This window comes from Copadichromis virginalis, linkage group LG18, assembly GCF_057382275.1.
Source record: "Copadichromis virginalis isolate Kocher_CV1m ecotype Utaka linkage group LG18, C_Virginalis_male_GT1.1, whole genome shotgun sequence".
Lineage (NCBI taxonomy): Eukaryota > Metazoa > Chordata > Actinopteri > Cichliformes > Cichlidae > Copadichromis > Copadichromis virginalis.
The window spans coordinates 11,921,656-11,942,064 of record NC_140635.1 but is presented as its reverse complement, the minus strand read 5'-3'; the positions used below and the strand labels follow the sequence as shown (position 1 = coordinate 11,942,064).

General features: G+C 40.6%; 1 protein-coding gene across 2 annotated transcripts in view; it reads right to left on the bottom strand.

Annotated features, from left to right (window-relative positions):
* Nucleotides 1-20,409, bottom strand: part of ankrd12 (ankyrin repeat domain 12) — a 41,350-nt gene that overhangs the window by 8,406 nt on the left and 12,535 nt on the right. The window contains exons 2-8 of one of the 2 annotated variants that reach the window (XM_085439865.1): nt 7,965-8,079; nt 5,651-5,801; nt 4,301-4,372; nt 3,746-3,886; nt 1,885-2,088; nt 1,514-1,656; nt 4-151 (exon numbers count right to left, since the gene is read on the bottom strand). In XM_085439865.1, the coding sequence (XP_085295991.1) occupies nt 4-151; nt 1,514-1,656; nt 1,885-2,088; nt 3,746-3,886; nt 4,301-4,372; nt 5,651-5,801; nt 7,965-8,024 (919 nt within the window). In that variant the 5' untranslated portion in view covers nt 8,025-8,079. The remainder of the gene's footprint in view (nt 1-3; nt 152-1,513; nt 1,657-1,884; nt 2,089-3,745; nt 3,887-4,300; nt 4,373-5,650; nt 5,802-7,964; nt 8,080-20,409) is intronic. The other variant, XM_085439866.1, reaches the window with a different exon arrangement.

Sequence of the window (20,409 nt, the reverse complement as noted above, 5' to 3'; positions counted from 1 at the left end):
CACCTGAAGAGCTGTCATCATGGTCCGACACGGCTCCTTCTCCCTTTAATAGCTGTTCCAGCTCCTGAGAGTCGGCCACATCCACCGGGCGCTCGCCGCGCTTGTTGGCTTGGAAAGCGTTACCACCGTGACGAAGCAGAAGTTTCACAATCTACAGAAAACACAACAATTACACTGAGAAATCCTAGACAGACAGACATGCCTTAGATTTTTTTTAAAGGTAAAATATAACATTTTACCAAGGCATTTAAAATTGTAACAAAATGCACTTTAACGCAATCTGATGCATTTTGATCATTTTTAAACTCGAACAACTTAAAAACAAATTTACTGGCTGATGACCTAAGAGTGGCCGTCTTCTTATTATTATCATAAAATACTACATTCTGCAAGTTGATGCAACAGAAATAAATATTTGACTTAACATTTAAAGACAGCCAAAAAACAAAAACAAAAAACCCCCAAACATGTATACAATGTCCACATATAAATGTAACAGCACTCTGACTATTCCTGCATTAAGGATGGACTTGTGCAACCTTTATATTAGAGGTGCGATCAAAAAAAGAATTGGCTCATGAATACATACAAGCACACCAGATAAAAATTTGGCTGATCTCCCTTTTAAAGTCATCCTCTTGGGTCAGTTTTCAGTGCTGCTGCTATTTTTAGCTTGCTCGTTTTTAGGCTAGATTCTGATCGCTTGCATGTGTGGTCTACGATTTCACCGCAGCCCTCAAAACTTGAAGCAGCCAACTTCTATCTGTCAGACTGACTCTGCTTTCATGTGGTGGGGGGGTGGGGGGGGGGGGGGGGTGTCTGGGTGTCCAGCTATGACAAAAGTTTTTTGCAGGTTTCAGTTACAGAGTCCACAGTTTCCTGAGCGAACAGGAGTGCGAACAGGAGCATGCTTGTCAACATTCGCAAGATTGTTATTCACTGTAAATTTATCCCCCAAGGTGACACTGACACCTCGCTCGAGTTCATCTAACATCCTGAGACGTCTAAGGAAAATATTCAGCACAAACGACCTGAACTGTGATGCGTGCCATCCTGTGCCGGCACAGAGTGCATTATGAACACGTACGTTTTTCTGGCTATGTTGACATAATCTTGGCTCACCAACCTCCCTACTTGCCAAATATGTCTCCCTGCCAAATCCACAAATTCCACAAAGTTGAAAGGTCACCGTCTTGAAAAGCTGAAGGAGATGCACCATGTATCTTAGAGGCAGTGCAGGAAGACAAAACAGGTCTTCTGCTGAGCGAACTAAAAGTAGCAGTCGCTTGGAAGCTGTCCGAGTTTGGTGATAAGCCAAATTTAAATCAATTTGTGTATTTTTGTTTTGATTCTCAGAAATGTTTAATCAAATTTTGTAAGTGCACTGAGACAATGTCCTTCTTACATTCTGTAACAATTTCACACATCAGACCTGTGCAGAGTCCTTAATCAAAATTTTTAAGTGCAATATACTTTTAAGACCTTCAGTTACAGACTAACTCAAAGCTCTTACATCTTTGTGCCCGCTGCTGGAAGCATCATGAAGTGGTGTGTCGTCATCCAGACCCTGTGTATTCACCTCTGCACCTGCTGCTATCAAGACCTTGGCCACATCATAGTAACCAAGATTACAGGCTTCATGCAGAGGCGTCCAACCTGGTGAGGACAGGAGAAGAGTCTTAAAAAATTTTTACCAGCTGTTTTCTCAATTCTACTACTCGACATACCAACAGCTGCATAAGCAGTAGTAATGCGCAGACTGATTACAGCTCATGTTGAGACATTGCCTTTGCATCAGCATCTGTTACTCAGTCTAATGTCATTATTAACAACTGCTGGGACATGATGAAAGCTGTTAAATGATCATCTCCTGGGGCGTCGTACCTGCAAAGTCTTTGACATTGACATCAGCTCCCAGGCTAATGAGCTCTTTAACTTGCTTAGCGTCTCCCCGGATTGCTGCCATGTGAAGGGGAGTCTCCCCTCGCTCGTTCCTCTTGTTGACCTTGTCTTTCTGCCGAGACGAGGCGCTGCTGGGGACTTTCTTCTGCACAGGGGTCGTTTGTGAGGGGTGACTCGGTGTAGAGTCTGGACACATGGAGAGAGAGAGAGCGAAAAAGACTTAAATGATGCTCGAAGGGAAGAGAGACAGAAAAAAAAGCACATCACACACTAAGACAACTGCTTTTCTCTCTAGACTGAACAACTACAGTGAATCCAGTTTTACTGGGAACGAGAGACTGCTTAAACCCATGTCTGAGTAAGCATACATGCATCTGGACCTTTCTAGGAATTACACATGCACGTTTGAATGCATGGTGTCAGTACAGAGTTCACTGAATTCACAACATCCTGGTCCACTCAGACAGAAAGACAGCACCTTCACCTAAAGCAAACTAGATCTACTGCCGTTTGCTACAAATTCAGGCTGTAGACAAACAGCAATAGTTGAAAGAACATGTATGGGTCTATGAAACATGAAATGGGGGTTGCCATAGTAATGGAAACTGAATAGCACTCATGGGACTGGCATGGTTGTGTGTTGGTGCTAAACAGAACCTACACACAGCTGTGCAGACTGTCATCAACAAAATGTATCTGTGTGCAGTCACATTTTTTGAATACTGATGTTATTATTCATTTTTTACTTCTCTCCTTTAGCGGTGAACTCTGCAGTCCCTCCGTTTTATCTGTGCACACCATCATCTTCATCGGCTACATGATGTCGGTTACTTTGGAGGACATGCACATATGTATACCTATGCAAATTCAGACAAATGCAGTTCCGTGATTTCCGGAAGATGCACTGTAATGTTTATCAGAGCTACTTTAATAAGATATGGAAATGGACTGACAAACATCAGATCATTTGAGTACTTTTTCCACCACTGAATATCCCGTTTGTTGGCAATAACAGAGCAGTCCGTTACTACAGCATTACAGATAGCATCATATAAAGCACAGTCAGACTGTGCAATGGAGAAGGTACGTGTGCACATTTCAGACCATTTTCCTAACAAATGAGGGTTATCATTCCCCTCAAACTGTCTACTGTAACAGTCACCAATTTCTCATTGACTGCTGATGAGCACCGGTGACGAAGCATGACATACATGAACAAATGAAGAAGAAAGAAAAAAAAAAGGTCTAGTGACTAGAGACCATATTTGGGGGAAAAGAAAAATTCTCAAAACTGCCAACAACGTAATGGAAAGGAAATAAATATTATTCAACTTATCAAGAGGAAGTAACTTTTTCACATAGCACAGGGTACAGCAAAAATCTCCTGTAGTAGACAGACTACGGCAGCAGGAAGTCGCATGGTACCGCCCCCCCACAATGCAGTTTCATCCCCTTCCAGCACCACAGCTTAATTCCCAAATATCCTGACCCGATTCTCTCAAATTCATTTGGAGTCAGTTTTTTGTAGGCTTAACACTGTCAAACAGCTCCTTTAATGAGTAAAGCAAAAGACAAACAAAACCAAACTGCAATAACTACTAGAAAACATGTAAACAAAACAAAACCAAACAACACAGTAACCCTAACCCCTCTCCAAGTCAGCTATTTTCAGATCTAATCTACAGCAGCGGTACAGTATCACTAACAAACACCACAGATAAGATTTTTATCCTATTCCTAAAAAACAAAACAAAAACAAGAGACGTTCTGAAGTATGACTCATCTAGCAGCAAATACACACTGACCCTTCTTGAGGACAAGGTGAGAGGGCGAGTACACAAACCTGGACTGTTGGCTGTCATCTGCATTAGGAGAGCCATCTGTTTGCGCTCCGACAGCGGATACCCAAACAAAAAGTTGGGTGCCTGGGATTTCTTGCCCCCAGCTTCCTTTTTCACCTTCTTCTTGTCTGGTCCATCTTTATCTGTAACAAGAATGAGTTTGGAGACAAATTACAAAAAAACACCAAAAAAGGTCGTCTTTTACAAGATGCAACTTCATTGTGACTGCATCGCATTTTTCCTCTTCCCCTTGTATCTGTTGAGCGCGCAGAGAAACAGATGACAAGCATGAGGTTTAAAACAAAAAAAACAAACAGTTAAAAAAACAAAAACAAATAGAAGATGGCATTCTCTTAAGCCAGCCAAGTGCCCATGGCACTCCTCGGGGCCCCCCCAGTCTCCGGTCGGTTGTTTAAACACAGACATGCGTGAGCTGTAATAGGGGGGAGATGCAAGGCGAAAACACACACGCGTGCATGTGTGCATGTGTGTTTACAGCAGAATAGCAGCGCAAAGAGGATGGGCGCGGGGGCTGAGGATCGGGCTGCAGCGATTACCTGCGTATATCCTGCAGGGAGGCACTAATCTCTCTCCCCAGGTCTCACTCGACTGGCCTGGGTCTGAGTCATCTACAGTGCAAAGCAGAGAGGATGGGAGGGGGGGGAGAGGGGAGGAAAAGGAGAGCAAGGTGGGGGGGGTGGAAGGGTGGGAAAGCACTGCATTAACGCTCGCTTGCTCTCTCTCACCCTCCTCGCTTCACATGAACTCAAACACAGACAGCCACAAAGGCACACTCGCACTCCACGCACAGATTATGAGTCATGGCAACACAGCAGACAGGAGAGGAGATCCGGTCCGAGGCGGTCACTGGGGTCGCTTCTTCGCCTCGTCCTACAGCTGCTCAACAAAAGGACCGGGGGAAGCTGCTGGAAGGCAAAGCCACTCTCCGCGCTAGTTTATTACGTGTGCGACATAAATTATACTTCCAAAATTGAGGGTTCTCATCTGTTAGAATGACACAGGACCACACAATGAAAAAGATCATGTTGAGCTTTGCTCTACAGAGGAGATGAAGGCAAACCTGCAGGACTTCAAGCAGTCCATAAACATGCAGTTTATTTATTATAATTACAGCTGTACGATACAGTAACCTATTTTTAGGCCTTGAATCTGATAAACATATAGTTAAACTTTAACTGAAAGAGGGGGTTAGAACAGTGTTTACACAAGTGAGAGGAAGAACGACATGTCTGCACTGCTAAGATGAGTGCATTTTTATCGTCAACATAGTGACAGTTATTGGGAAATCTGTACACCATCAGTGAGGTTCAAGACAACTGCAAAGGTCTTTCTACAGCGCAGTTTATAAAAACATATAAAAATACAAATACAAATAGTGTACTTAACAAACAAATGTTAAATACAGCATTGCAGTGCATTTGTAGAGGGTTATTCTACTATTGAGGATGTAAAACAGTGAAGATTCTTGGGGGGCTTTTTACAGTTCACTTATACACTGGATATCTACGGCTACATAGTTCACTGCTGGTTTTGGTCTTTTTTAAATGGGTTTTGTAGATAAAGGACATAATCTGTTGAATGTAGAAAAAAACAAAACAAAACATGGTGTTATATTAGGAGGTGGGGTAGGAGGCCCTGATTACTATTTGTAACACTAAAAAATGAATACATTCTCATAGAATGATTCTTCATCCATCTCAGAATACACACAACAGGCCACAAGTTCATCAGTGAGACCTGACTTAGGTCCCGTTTTCGAAACAATATTGACCCGTTGTTGACTATTTGCAGACCTGTTTGACAGCAGGCCACCAGGGGGCAGTGTACAGACATGGCAGTGAGCCAGCAGCATGGCTGTTTGGAGGAGGAACAGCAACACTCCTTACCCGTGTCGGAGTCTCGCTCCTCTGCCTGGGGCGGACTGGTAGTGAAGGAGAGCTTGCGCTTCATGGAAGACTTTGCTTTCCCTTCCTTCCCCAGCAATTCACTCCGGTCCAACTTTGGAGTTTTGGTGAAAGGCGACAACTTGTCTTTGCTCTGTCAAGGGTGAGGAAGAAATAAAACACACACAAAGAATTAAAATCGGGTCAAACGAGGCAGAGGTGTGGCCTCAGTTGAGTGCCGAGTATGCCTGGATCCCCCCCCCCCATCAGTTTACACACAAAAGAGAAAAAAGGGAAGAAAAATAAGTCCATTATTATGGCACTGTGCTGTGGGAGTGTGAAAATATTCACACCTGTGCAACCTGCACTGCCAGGCAAGCATTCAATACCATCAGACTTCATAGATTAACAGTTTCTTTTTAATGCACAACAGCACCTTTACTGATCATCAATTTAAATCATATCCGATTCAAAAATATATCTGCAGTCCCAGTCCTCAAATGCATTGCATTATAATCTGTATATAGCCTGCTGGTCAGACAAAAATTGTTTAGGGTCGTCCCCCACAGCTTTGGTAGATTATCTCATACTTGCATCACAACTTTCAGACATTTTATAGACAAACTGAGTGAGACACTCAGATTAACTGATGTTGCAGTGACAACTAATTCCTAACTCAAACCCTTCAAATTTAATAGCTATAATACTGAAAACACGTAAAGCAAGGTTGACCACGAAAAGCCTGAAATGGGACGATAAAGCAAGAAAATTACCTACATATACAGGGTGGCTTCCTGTTGAACACAAGTACCACCTCGTTTGGGTAATTTGCATTTCTTTGGTGACCAAAATCGGAGCCATAATTGAGCAGAAAAGACGACAACACCCACTTCAAAAGACACAAGATGTTAAATTTTATCCCTCCCACTTGCAGCTGCTGATTGCTTCTATGGTTGTAATTTTGGTTTTCAATGCCTGAATTGAATTTAGCCACTCCATGCACATATAAAACTATTTGATTCTACAGAAAATACACACGGTGGAGGTGGAGCGAAAACACTCCAGCATCAAACACAACCCACAGCAATACCACTAATCTCGCCATTATCACAGTGTCTTTCAGTTACTGGGTTATTCTGCACTCTGATCTGCAGACAAAGCTTTTTCAGTACCATTACTTTTAGTGTGCTGCACTTTGGTGCAGTAAAATACATTTCTGGCAGGAGGAAAATGTCTGCAGCATGGTGCTTCTTTGATCTCAGTGAAGCAATGTGCCAGCTGTGCAAAGCTGAAGTGTCTGGCACGGCTGAAAGTAGATGAGAGCTAAGATGTGAAGTACCTTTGCCTTGAAAATAAAGGCAGACACAAATGCTTCCTTGCATTTATGTAGAAAAGGGCAATTAAGCCCTGTTTGCATGGTAATATAGGAGATAGTACGTCAGATATTTCTCACGCACAACATTCGAGTGCATCTCTGGGTTAAAGCAGAATACTGTATCACAATAGAAAAAAAGCCCCACAGAAATATATGCTGTGTTAAGAATATCCTTTTGATGAACCACAAGATTTATCTCGTTCTATCACTGGTAAACTACATACAATCAAATCACAATGTTGGCCGAACATAACCGCATTGATGTCAACATGTACATGTATGGCAGCTGAAGTGCACTGACATTTACAGAACAAGCCGATATAATGAATAATGCCGCTACAAGCTTAGATGTGCTCCCTGCTGGTGCCCAGATGTTAGTGTTCAGCAAGTGGGTGATGAGTGTTTACACATCAGAGCTCTAAAACCCAAGAAACATTCATGCAGATGTTTGAGAACTGAAACAAAAAAACAAAACAAAAAAAACCCTGTCACTCAGGAAGCAAAAAGTGACACACACACTCTAAAGAAGCATTAAAAGAAGTCAGCTGTCTTGGAGTCCAACACTCTCTGCATGCCACATGATTTAGCATCAATAACAGCTTCTCAATTTAGTTTTATTTTACCTGGTTTGCTCGATGAAAGAAAATGTGAATGAACCAGATTGTTCTACAATATCATGTGAACCAAGCAGTCAATCTTTGTTTATTCAAATGCCATTTTCATTGATCATGTGATCCTATTGACAGTTTCTGCCAAACTCTGAATTCATTTAGTTGTATTTAAAATCACCTGTGTATTATTTGGGGTCCAATTTTGTACAGTATTTCCCCAAGAAAATGTAAAGAAAACAAGTATCACTTTTGTAAACTTGCAGGAACTATTCCTTGTGTTTACCACAGGATGGTAATAGAAGCTTCTATTTGAAGTAAGAGAGTCACATACCTTCTTCCCCGCCTGCTTATCCACCATGGCTCCATCTCTGTCGCTCCCAGGTTTTGCCATGGTGAGGCAACCTGACTAGCTTAGACAGCTACAGCACAGTAGGTTCATCATGCACCTGGAGACAGAGACCACAACAGCAGTGAGGAGGATTTCAACCCTGCCACATCACTGCCTGTATGGAAGGCTGACCTAGTAATTCTTGCTGCAAACAGAGCACGCCTGCACGAGACAGTGGCAAGAGCAGGAGATGGTTTTAAAATGCAGGTACAATTAAATAACGTTTTTTTCAGAGACTGTTTATAGGCTTTCAGCAAATGTTTGTGTTACAGAGGAAACGAGCCAAGTAAAGAAAAGTCACTTAACCCCCACAGAGCAATGGAGGGGCAGGTATTGAAATAGTGCTGCCACAGAGCGCAACTCAGCTGTGTTTCAGGATGTAGGTTGAGTGGATCTGTAATCAGGGATTTTTATTGAAATTTCCATTGCATCTCTCGAGATTGACCTTAAAGCACCGGCAGGAAAAACTACATGAGGCAGCATGAATCACAGCTTTAGGGACTTCTTGGGTTTCTGAGAGGAAAACGTCCCCCTCTGTATGTTGTCCCTGCGGCCTACTCATCAGTGTAACCGAGCTCGTTTCTGATGTGGTTTGTGACGGTGTAGTAACACAAGCTGCAGAGTCACTGGGGTGCACTGTGGGTGCCAGCACTTTAGAGAAAGTACAACACTGAAGCTGAGCCTGCACCTGAAGCCAACATGGCATCTGTCAGTTATCTTGCCACATGAAGATTGCAGCTTTCAGTCATGAGACCCTCTATTATCTAGTACTTTGAATGAACTTTCCCTGCTTCCTTTTTTCGCTCACATATACACACCCAGTACCATGATGACTGAGCAGAAATAGCCTCCCGCTGCTTATGAAAGTCCCACTCTTACTCTATATTAAGAAACCTGAGAGCCATTGATTAGTTGTTAAGCAGCCTCCAAAATGATTGGGGCAGCCCCCATTACTCATAGGCATCAAAAATACAAGGGAACTCTAAATTTCATAGTAGACATTTAATTTTCCAAGAAGAGAACAAGCATGATAGCAGTTTTAGTATTGCACTTATTCATAAAACAACCAGGGCTTTTGTGTTAAGGGGTAAGCCATCTCAGTAAATAGCACAGCTCTGGTGTTCCCAACAATTCTAGCAAGTTCCAGGCTGAATAATTTATGATTAAATAATCAGATCAGCAATCTCTCACAGGAAAGTTCTGACAACAAAATGTGACAAAGTGTTTGGCACTGGCTAGCATGTTTTCTGGGTTTTTAAATAGGAAAGGACATTTCACAGGAAGAATCCTAGCCCATATTCACTGGGAACTATTTAATGACTCTTTAAAGATCACTGCCCACCCATAGACAATATACAGTATGGACATAGCCACCATGGTCCAATCCAGTGAATAGTAGTCTCATTATAATGCCCTGATCAGAGCATTTCTTACATCCTTGTAAAGACCCGTGATTGTTAAGTCATTAAATAATAGGATATCGTAGGGCTGGGCGATATGACCCAAAACTCATATCTCGATATCTTTTAGCTGGATGGCGATATACAATATATATCTCGATATTTTTTTAAAGCCATAAAGTAAGAACAAAAAGAGAGTTCTTAGTCAAAGCTGTGTCCCAGATGTCACACAGGCACTTGAAGAAATTACTCAAAAATAAATTATCAGCATTTATTAAATAATAATGCTCCATAAATAAAAGAAAACAATGTCGTTTTTGTGCATAACAGAGCGCGGTTAGCTCATTAGCGCGTTAGCTCGCTAACACATTGACGCCGTCCAGCCCCATGCACTGGGCGATCTGCGGTAACTCTTTAACGGAGATTTGCTGTGTCCATCTTGTCGTTGCCTGTAGGTGAAGCTATGGGGGAGGGGGAGTTGTGTTCAGTGAAGGAGAGACGAGCCAGAGTAATGTTGTGCAGAGACAAAAGTGGACGAAAGAGAGGCAAACTTGCGACTCCACAAGTATAATTATAACGTGACATAGACTATATCGATATTGTCACATCTTATATCTCGTATGAAAATATATCAATATTTTTTTAAAAACTCGATATATCACCCAGTCCTAGGATATCCTAGATAAACTTTGTTTTTAACCACTCAAAATTTGCATAATTTACAAAAAGAACTTCGTGTTTTATTCAATATGTCCTAAAACTAGCAAATGAGCCCATAAACACAGGAAAGATTTTATACAACTGTGAGTCTGTTTTCAAAAGGAGTTTAGAATGAATGCAGGTTTGTGGCCCTTCTGCTTTGGCTTCACTTTACAAACACAGAATCTTCATCCATATTTTATACTGTCTATGATGTGGACTACTTGCGACAGGCTCTCTTTACCTGGGTTTGAACTGGACTGCATTTTCTTTTTCATTTTGAAGATGTTCCGCAGAGAACTTTCTGACAGCTGCACTTGCCTTTGCAAGTTTCTCCTGTTTACACAGTATCATCTAATCTAACCTTGACACATGTGTATCACAGGTCCAAAGCCTGGTATGTAGTACCAACTTCTACTTTCAGTGGCTGACAAATAGCTTTTACTTGCATTGCCACCATATTCAAACAGTAGTGGCATGTTACACACTAAAACCTTGATTATTCCTGCCTGGTCTACAAGTCTGATAGGGTCTAAGTGATGTAAATGTCATTATTAGGTGAGTGCGAAGGTCCATAAGAATGTACGCATGCTTGCCAATTTCTTATGACTGCACAGACGTCTGGAGACTTTACAATGCACCGACTGTGCATGAGACTTTAAGCAGATTTCAAAGAAGTATAACAGGAATGACTGCTCAGACATGATCTTTCTAGCTGCTTATGTCTTCAACAGAGTATATTGAAAACTTAAGTACTAACAAGGAAAGATATAAGACAAGAAACAGTCCTTTAAAAATGATTTTATAATTTATTTACTATTCGAGTAATTGAAAATCATAACCATCCTCAAAATTTATGGCTGTTTGCATTTTTTTTTCTAACACAGAGGTTCTACCATTCAAATGCTTTAAAAACCCACTTTATCTATCAATTACAAGCAATTGAGTCAAGTTTTTTTCTCCAGGAAAATGCATACATATTTAACATATCAATTTTACATGTTAACGTCAACTTGACGTCAACTTGTGCGTTTTTAATCATCATATTGTCATATTATAAAAGGGGGAAAAAAATTCTGATTAACTGTCAAGATTACTTGGGAACGAAACTGTTGCTTGCATAGTTTGGCCTCATTCTCTTTAACTTGTGCTCTAATGGGAGCCTGTCCTCATGTACAGGGTTAAAATTGGAAGGACAAGGGCAACCAGTATCCTTGAAAGACTGGCATTGCTTCTACACTATTAGTAGTGAAAAGTCCACTGTTAGTAGGTATACAAGTGATGGTAATATCCACTACATTCCATGTCTACAAAACGCTAATCACAAGTTCAAGGTCAGGTGAGGTTTTTGTGAGTTTTCTAAAATTAAGTGGTCATATTTAAGAGTCTTCAACTACCAAATGTTCAGCATTTAAGGATGCTGAACAGGATGCAAATATCGCCTTTGAAATTGAAGAAAAGTGAATGCAAGTGGCTTCTTCTAATTTAAACCTTTAGCATTAAGAAGCACAGCCTGTGGGGATCAGAACATATAAAAAGCCTTCAATTAGACACCATCCAGATGCAAGCTGAGCAACAAGCATGCTCTGACAGTGACACAATGTTTCATGTAATCACCTTTACGAGGGGCCATTTTTAGGATGTATATAAAAACCACAACTGAAAGTTTAATCAGCTACTCCAAGACAAAAGGCATGCCTGTCATAAACAAAGTGACAACGCTGACGCACGTTAAGGAGGAAACTGCTGTTGCTGTAATCTGCTCTGTGGTTGACATTTTTTATGTATTCGTGTATTCGTACAACTCTCAGGTTGACATGAATTATTTGAATATGGCATTGTTGTAATGTGTAGGTACTGAATATGATACCTTCTTAGAGTCTAACCAAACTTTGCTCAGTCTAACCATTCTTAAGAAGTTGCAACATGTTTTTTTTTTTTTTTAATACATTTTTATACAGATTTTTTGTGTTTACTTACTGACTTAATGTATAAAGGAAATAATTTGCTGTTGTGAGGCTTTAAACTTCGATTCTCGTCGTGCAGTTTAATCATAATCTGACTACGTGATTCTCCATAACATCATCACTCATAATAATCTCTATTGGAAAGCAGCATACATGTTACACATGCTATTCACCTTTCCGGGGAGAAACCAGTCGTGCTGGTTTTAACATTAATAAGGCAACTAGACTTCTTTCAGTAATCCCACATTTTGCTTCTTCTGATACCTTTTATGATCTTTGCCGATCCTGTGTGATACTGTGGTGTTGACAGGTAGTTTTTTCCAAACACATGGACCAACTGCACAGCCGAGGCCAGTGAGAGGTCATTAGTCAGCAGATAGCCAGTAAGCAGCAGCATTGTCATTCACGCAGCTGAAAGGGAGAATTGAGCTGCCCACAGTCAACTTGTTGGTGTAAAGAGGCTGGTGTATTGGGGGTATTAAAGCAGTGTGGACAGGCCAGGACCAAACCAGAAAACAAACGCTGACAGGACTCCAATCTGGCACAGAGAGGAGGCGAGAAGGGTGGGACTATAATTACAGAGGTATTTGGGCACTCGCCAATTTGGCATTTGCATTTACTGCGTTTCATGTGCAGCTCAGGGCTGCATAAGCCCCTGCACGCTCTGCCATTAACCTCAGGCTGTTTCAAGTCCAGATCAAACCTCGCCTTGATGACTGCTACAGTTCACTGAGACTAAAGCGGAGATTAGATTGGCATGAGATGTCATACTGTGGCAAACAGTGTGAGCAAAAATTTTCCAAACCACTTAATATCACTAAAGCAGATTTATCAAACTACCCCCCTCAACAACAAAAAAACAAAAAAAAACACAACCCACGAGTGGGAAAAGGTTGAGAGATGTGATTACAAAAATCATCGGCTGATTTTCTCAGTCTCAACGCCATCACTGTGGTTAACAATTCAGCAGAAAAGGACACTGATGAGCACTAACAACACATGGGCCACTTTGAAATATTTTCAATAATCATATATCTGTTGAAATACCAGCTAAAAATCTCGGTTATAATTACTTAGCAGTTTCTTCTCATAGGGCTGCTCGATTATGGCAAAAATGATAATCACGATTATTTTCACTGAAATTGAGATCTCGATTATTTGACGATATTTATTTAACCCTTTAAGACCTACCATAGAACCAAGTCCGCCACAGCTTATATTATTTTTTTTCATGTTGTAGTGCCATTTGTGGGAGCATTTCAAGTTGCTATACAACTGTTATAGCCCATATTTTAATAATATGTATGCATTAAGTCCATAGTAACTACATTAATTGCAAAAAAGTGCAATAAACTAAAAAAAAATTGAAAATCGTTTTTGTTTTGTTTTTTTTACATATATTTCTACTTGGAGAAATTTAAGAGGTTTACCCCTCAAAACTTTAAATACAAAAAAAGTTGCAAAAAATAGTTTACAACAACAGGAAACTTATTGTGAGTGTCTTCATAGTTTTATTTTGGAGATACACCAATTTTTATATACTGCAGGAAAAACAAAAAAAAACAATCCTATGATGCAAATTTGCAAAGAAAACAGCAGGTGCATCAAAATAAACTATTTCCAGCAGTGCAATTCGAGTTCTAAGCATCCCAGCAACTATTCAGAAAAGTCAAACATGACCAGTATAGGCTTTTAAGGCCTACAAGTAAAAAACTACATTTCCGCGAAAATGACGTCACTTCCGGTTTCGGCCAGGAAATGGCGGACATGCGACAGTTTGCGCTGACGTCTGTTTCACTGTGGGAAGTGTTACGAACAGCTGATCGGATCGGCAAAGCGTGTGTCTGGAATATTATGTTTTTGTTCCTGCAAGCGCTTTTTATGCAATATTTGCAAAGCTTTATGTGGAAGGAAACCGTGACCGAGGACAAGCTGATGGCATCAGATGTAAGTACAACTCCTCCGGTTTCATATGCAAAACAAATTATTGCGCTAGCTTACAGGGTTCAGGTTCTACAGGGATTTAAAAATAGTTACACAAAACGGAGCGTGCTGCTCTGACCGGCTTTAAAGGGTTAACAATGACTTTAAAAAAATAATATAAAATAGTGTGCAACACCACTGAAGTTTTTTTTTTACCTCTTTTCAACCAACGGCAGTCACTCTCCTCTCCAAATAACTTCTGCTTAGCTTTCCGAGCTTCCCTGGGGTCCTCTTAATCAGCGGTCTCCAACCTTTTTTGCGCCACGGACCGGTTTATGCCCGACAATATTTTCACGGACCGGCCTTTAAGGTGTCGCGGATAAATGAGGGAGGGGCTAATAATCGGCTCAGTCATTTTTAATGATCGTTGAAAGCCCAGATCGTAATCGTGATTAAAATTCGATTAATTGAGCAGCCCTATCTTCTCATAAATGAACAGCAGTCAAAAATGCCAAAGTAAAACAACTTAGAGGGAAATTCAAATATTCACACTCCCAATCATTTGCCTCAATTTAATATGTTAAACTCCGATACTGGGAGGAAGATTTTTCCTCTTATGTTTTAGAAAGCAAATGATTTTTAGGATTATTTGTGACTGATTTATCAAATTAAAATGACAGTTTTCTGTGGCCTTAATTGATATATTAAGTTTATAAAGGTTTAAAGTATAGTAGATTATAGTATATATATAGTAGAATGACCAACACTTTATACATACATACATACATATTCACTAAAAATCTTATTTTGCTTCTTAATGTGTGCACTGATTGTGTATGTTGTTTTTTTATGTCTGTGTTTTAAAAGCTCAACCTAAGGATGGGCATTGAAAAATAGCTTAGGCCATAAATGCTGTGGTGTGTGGCATGGTTCATGTATTGTAGTCATTCCCATAAAAATAAACTGCAACTAAACATCAAGGTTGGAGGTCAACATATCACCCTTTACTAACCATCCTTCTTTACCTATAACATTGCAAAATTTGTGATTTCAAAAGAAGTAAATTCTAAATCTGAATGAATGAAGACAGCGAAATCCCAAGCCAAGTGTGCTGCTGCACTGCTGGTCTCTGTCTCCATTTATTTATAACCTAGCGTTCCTGCATTTTTAACTCCACTGGTTCCTGACTAACAACAATAACAACCATTTCCCTGTAGTGTTCGGGTGCGCCGGCCCTGACAGCAGAGCGGCTGCTAGTGCGTGTCCTTGCATGAGTGCAGCAGTCTGACAGGGGAATTGTGGTAAAAGACTCTGGGAGTGTTGGGGTATGTTCACTGGGGGAGGATGGAGGAGAGTGTATGGTGGAGATGTAGCCAGGAAGGATGACGAGCACACAGAGTATGGTAACCTGATCCACTGACTGCAGGATGGGACAGGGAGGGAAAGGGGGCTAAGAATAGCACCGAGCCTGACACACAGCTTGCAGAGCAGAGTACGCTGCTGCCACCAGCAGCAGAAACATTACTCCACTCCAGCTGCGAGAGTACTGCCTGCTGTGAGCTCTCGCACACACCATGTGGAACATACATGTGATTTTTCCCCTGCTCTCCCATGTGGCTGTACTTTCGACTGCAGGCACACACACACACACACACACACACACACCCCCCCACATAAGCACACGCACAACAAAAAACCCCTGATGAAAAGTGAGCTCTGACTAAACCACTGGGTTACACTGCAGTAGAAATAAAAACTGCTTAATTATTATCACGAATATTACAAATCCAGAGAAGATGTATTCAGCTTTTCCTACAATAGGATGTAGGGAAGACTGTGACATGCTCAAGGAGACGCTCGACGCCTGCTGCAACGGTAAACAGCCCGTCACGTGGTTGTGGTCCTACGCGCCATCGGGCTAAATGGTGGGGGAGGTCTCTCTCAGCTGTACATTCACTCGCTCCCTCCATCCTCCTCCTCCAACAACGACTCCCTAATGAGTAGCAGGACAAAGCCAACCGCAAAGGCCCGATACTGGAGGGGTAGGGGAGGTAACAATATCCAGCAAAGTGCCATCTCTCACATATAAATATCTGGACTGAAGCTGAATTAGATGTTCTTAAATACCTTACACAAAATCTATGAGGTATAAAGGCTCTTCTATTTTCTGCCCCTTCAAAAGACAAAAGAAAGAAAAAAAATCAAACAAAAAACAAAGAAGAAACAGCAGTATATCAGGAAGAGTCTATCATTTGTATCTGTAATGAATGCCTGGCCATATATTCAAATTAAGGGTTTGTGGTGTCTGGTCAAAGTAAGCAAGCAATTTAAAAAGCATAAAGAGCTGTTAGCTTACTATTCTACCCAGTATAATTGATATTTTTAAAATGGTGCTCAAAATTTATACTGGGGGGGGGGGGAACCCGGGAATAAGCAGATGTAAATTATAATTGTCAGCTGTGCCTGGAGCAGCAACAATCAGTTACTTAATTTATTATACTAGCAATTAATTACAGGTATAATCAACACCTTAAACAGCTTCTTTTAGAAAACAGTTTTTAAAAAATATTGTGCCGTATTGCAAAAACAACAAATTTGGGTTCTGGACACATTATCCTGACGAGAGGTATTTTGGACTTTTTAACTCATAAAAAGAAATAATATTACCTGCAGCCACAGACTTTAAAATGCAATCACAACCTGTCTATTTTTTAAATGCAGAGTCACAAAAAGAGGTTGTATAAGCCCTTCATATCTTTGGGCTCTTAAAGTCACTCTCTTGTCATTCTCCTGACTCAACTATGCACCAAATTCAAAGCAGCATAACATTTCCAGCACAATGTAAGTGCAGCTTTCTTCCTCCCATCACTGGGTCATCTTAACTGAAGGCGCATTTCGACAAACAGCAAAAGAGACACTGGATGCCTCGAGGAGGCCGTTCACCTCTCACTACCCTAACCCCAGACAGGCGAAACACGCTGCCTCCCACCAGAGCGTCTGGCCTTCGTTCCAGTAGTTTTTGGCTTTCATAAATAAGACGGGCACACTGCTGGAAAGAGGCGGAGAGCACTGGTTAAACTCTCTGGCATGGGAAAAACATGGGTGGATATTAATATTAAGTAACTGTTCAAACCTGTACCAGTCAGCTGCTGCCAAATCTACAATGAAGCTAATAGCTTTTTGGTAGTACGACAGCAACTTTTATAGGTATATTTAGTCACTTACAACAACAACAACAAAAAAAAGTTTTGTCGTACAACTAAGTACACTTCATGTTTCATCTCCATTAGATACAGCATTTACTTTGCTAATGTCAAATACTATTATAACACCAGATTCTTTTGCCAAATCAATACTATGAAAGACATAATAAATTCATTTAAAGACCAGAAATTGTTTTTTGAGCTTTATTATGCAAGACAGAGTGCTGAACAATTTCAGTCTTATCCTTCACTTAAATCACTTAAAAAAAAAAAAAATAATAACTCATCTAAATCTACAAGGGCGAGGCTCGGGACATGGCTTGCACACAAATAAAAGCCTCGTCAAATAACATGTTTGTACATGAGAGGATGTAAATAGGGTTAACTTCACTGGCACGAGAATAAGGCTCTAACCCGGACTGATGAAAAATGCCCACTAAACTGGTTCGAGAGAGTCTGACAGCCTTAAGAAGCCTACCGCCACTGCTCCGAATGTAGGTTAATGATCAGATACCCAAGCAGAGGACAAGAACAATGAAGCCTTTACTTCTGATTACGGGTTAAAAGGAGGGGGAGGGAATGTGGGAGGGATTAGACCAAAGGTTAGGACCCAGGCATAGGTCTTGTTCTCATTTCCACCACATGGCCAAGCTCACTTGACTCAATCAAACACTGGAGAGCTGTTGCTGCTCGAGGAAATATTGATATCCACAGTATGGATGGAGAATTGGGGAATTTTTAATAAAAAAAAAAAATCTGACTTTGAATTAGCAATTATCAGACTTGGCATTAATAACAGTGAGCTATATGCAACAGAAATGCATCTCATGTTGGTAATAGGGCTGCCACGATTTGTCGACTAGTCACGATTACGTCGACTATCAAAATCGTCGACGACTGATTTAATAGTCGACGTGTCGTTTGAAGCTTTGTAAGATCGCAAAAGACGCAGGAATAATAGCAGGATTTAAGAGTGTAATAACGGACTGAAACAGAAGATGGCAGCACAGCATGTACAAGGATGCCAGCTGCCGTTAAACCCCGAAGAAGAAGAAGCAGCTGTGTCCCAGAATTCATAGCGCGGCCCAGCTTAGTTTCCAACAATGGCGGTAGCTAGTTAGTTTTAATATTACTCTTATTATTCTTTCTGGGTCACAAAATAAACGTTTAACATATTTTCAGGCGAGAATGTAGCTGTGTAAACCTCAAATATCGGCTCAGTTTATCAGGACACCACATATTTTCAAAAGCGCTCCGACGTTTTCGGAGACGTCTGTTACCCACTAGCTCGATAGCTAGCCGGGGGCTAGGTCACTAGCGCCGTGAGAACACCGGACTCCCGGCAAATTGTTTTCAAACCCACCGCCGTCTTTCGCGACTCAGGTTAAATATATATGAGTCACTTAGATAAATTAAAAATGTTGTTGTTTGGCTTTTTTTTTTTTTTTTTTTTTTTTGTATTTTATTTGTTCCTGAGTAAATCGGTTTGACTGAGATTAAAGTTATAGTTTTTACACAGCTGAATAAACGTCAAGCAGACAGCTGATTATCAGAAGTGTGAGATGCTGGAGAATATACTCCGGTGTCCTGTTATATTTTAGATAGCAAGGAGTTTATTAAACTTCACTGAAACAATCTGCAAATTTCATTAAAATTGAATAAACTATCATCTTGTCTTTATTTTTAGTTAGCACCTTAAAAGCTTAAAGCTGTAAGCTAATGATAGTTATATAAGAGCAGATGCTGCTGGTGCAATAAGCTGTAGTTTTACGTCCAGTGGATGATGATCTGATTAGTCGACTAATCGCATAAATAATCGGTGACTAGTCGACTATCAAAATAATCGTTTGTGGCAGCCCTAGTTGGTAACAAAAACTATTAACTGAAAAATATCCTGTTTAATACATGTTAAAAAAATGAATTAAAAAAAGCCTCATCACTGTTGCAACATGTTTGCTAAAACAAAACGCCCTCCTTTTCCTTTCAGAGAATTTGTAGGCAATGATTTAAAGCCCCTGGTGGCAAAGACATTACCTACATGACTATGAAACAAAACACATCTGCAGCTAACAAGGTGTCACAGCCACAAGGAATCCTATCCACTCGGTTCCATATGAGCAACTAGCTGGCCACAGTCTGAAAAATAAACTGTGAGGCAAATATTGTGTCAGTTTTCATTATGACATTCAAGATACGACTCCATCTACACCTGTCAAATCCTATTAAATTCGATGAGCTGCCGATCCGATCACAAGCCCGACACATGGCTGCCTGCGCAGTGCCAAAACCACAGCTCTGCAGTGCCAGACTAAGCTTAGATGAGACCAGTGTGTGCGGAGAGGTTGAAAAAGCAACTTCAGCTTCATGCTGCGAGGAGTCTACAGATTACATAGCACACCAACCTTTTACCTTTGATTTAAACCTCTTAAGTCAACAATGAAATACCAAAATTGCTCTTGAATAGCTGGAAGTTAATCAGTTAATTGTCTGAAGGCCTGGTTGAGTAAAATATTTAAACCTCTCCTTATTTCAACACTATAGTCTTAATGCTTAAGAAGACACAAGATGCCTTGAATCAACAACGCAGAGACAGCAACCATTTTCAGAGCTGGTATATTTTTTTACAGTCAGCCCCACAAGACATGCAGCATATTAATGTTTGTTTTTTTTTTATACCAATTTGTATTCTAAAGTGTTTCATTTAAAGAGTGAGGCTGTGTGGAGCTAAAGGACAAACTCAGAAACATTAGATATTCATTGAAAGGAGTTAACCATTTACCTTCCCTCGGTCATTTTACACTGAAAGTGGATGACCTTGGTACTAAAATACATCAATTAGCTTAACAATTACATGAGGTTTTACAGCGTTTAGGACACTTGGTTAGATTTGTCCATTACAATGCACTCAGTGCTCCTGCGTGATTTCATATTACTGTGCTTTAGTGTTTTGATGAAGTGGTCAATACTGGAGCACTACATAAATCCATGGACCATAATACACCACAGCCACACCATTAAAACCATAAAGAGGTGAGGTAAATAACATTGGTTCAATGTAATGTTCTGCATTGAAACCTTAGGTCTGGGGATTCACGTGTGTGTTATGGGGAATTTAAGGTACTGTATCGTCCTTTTACATCTCTGTTGCTATAAAATCAACCAACACAAAGCCTATGTTAACGCACCTTTGTGCAGG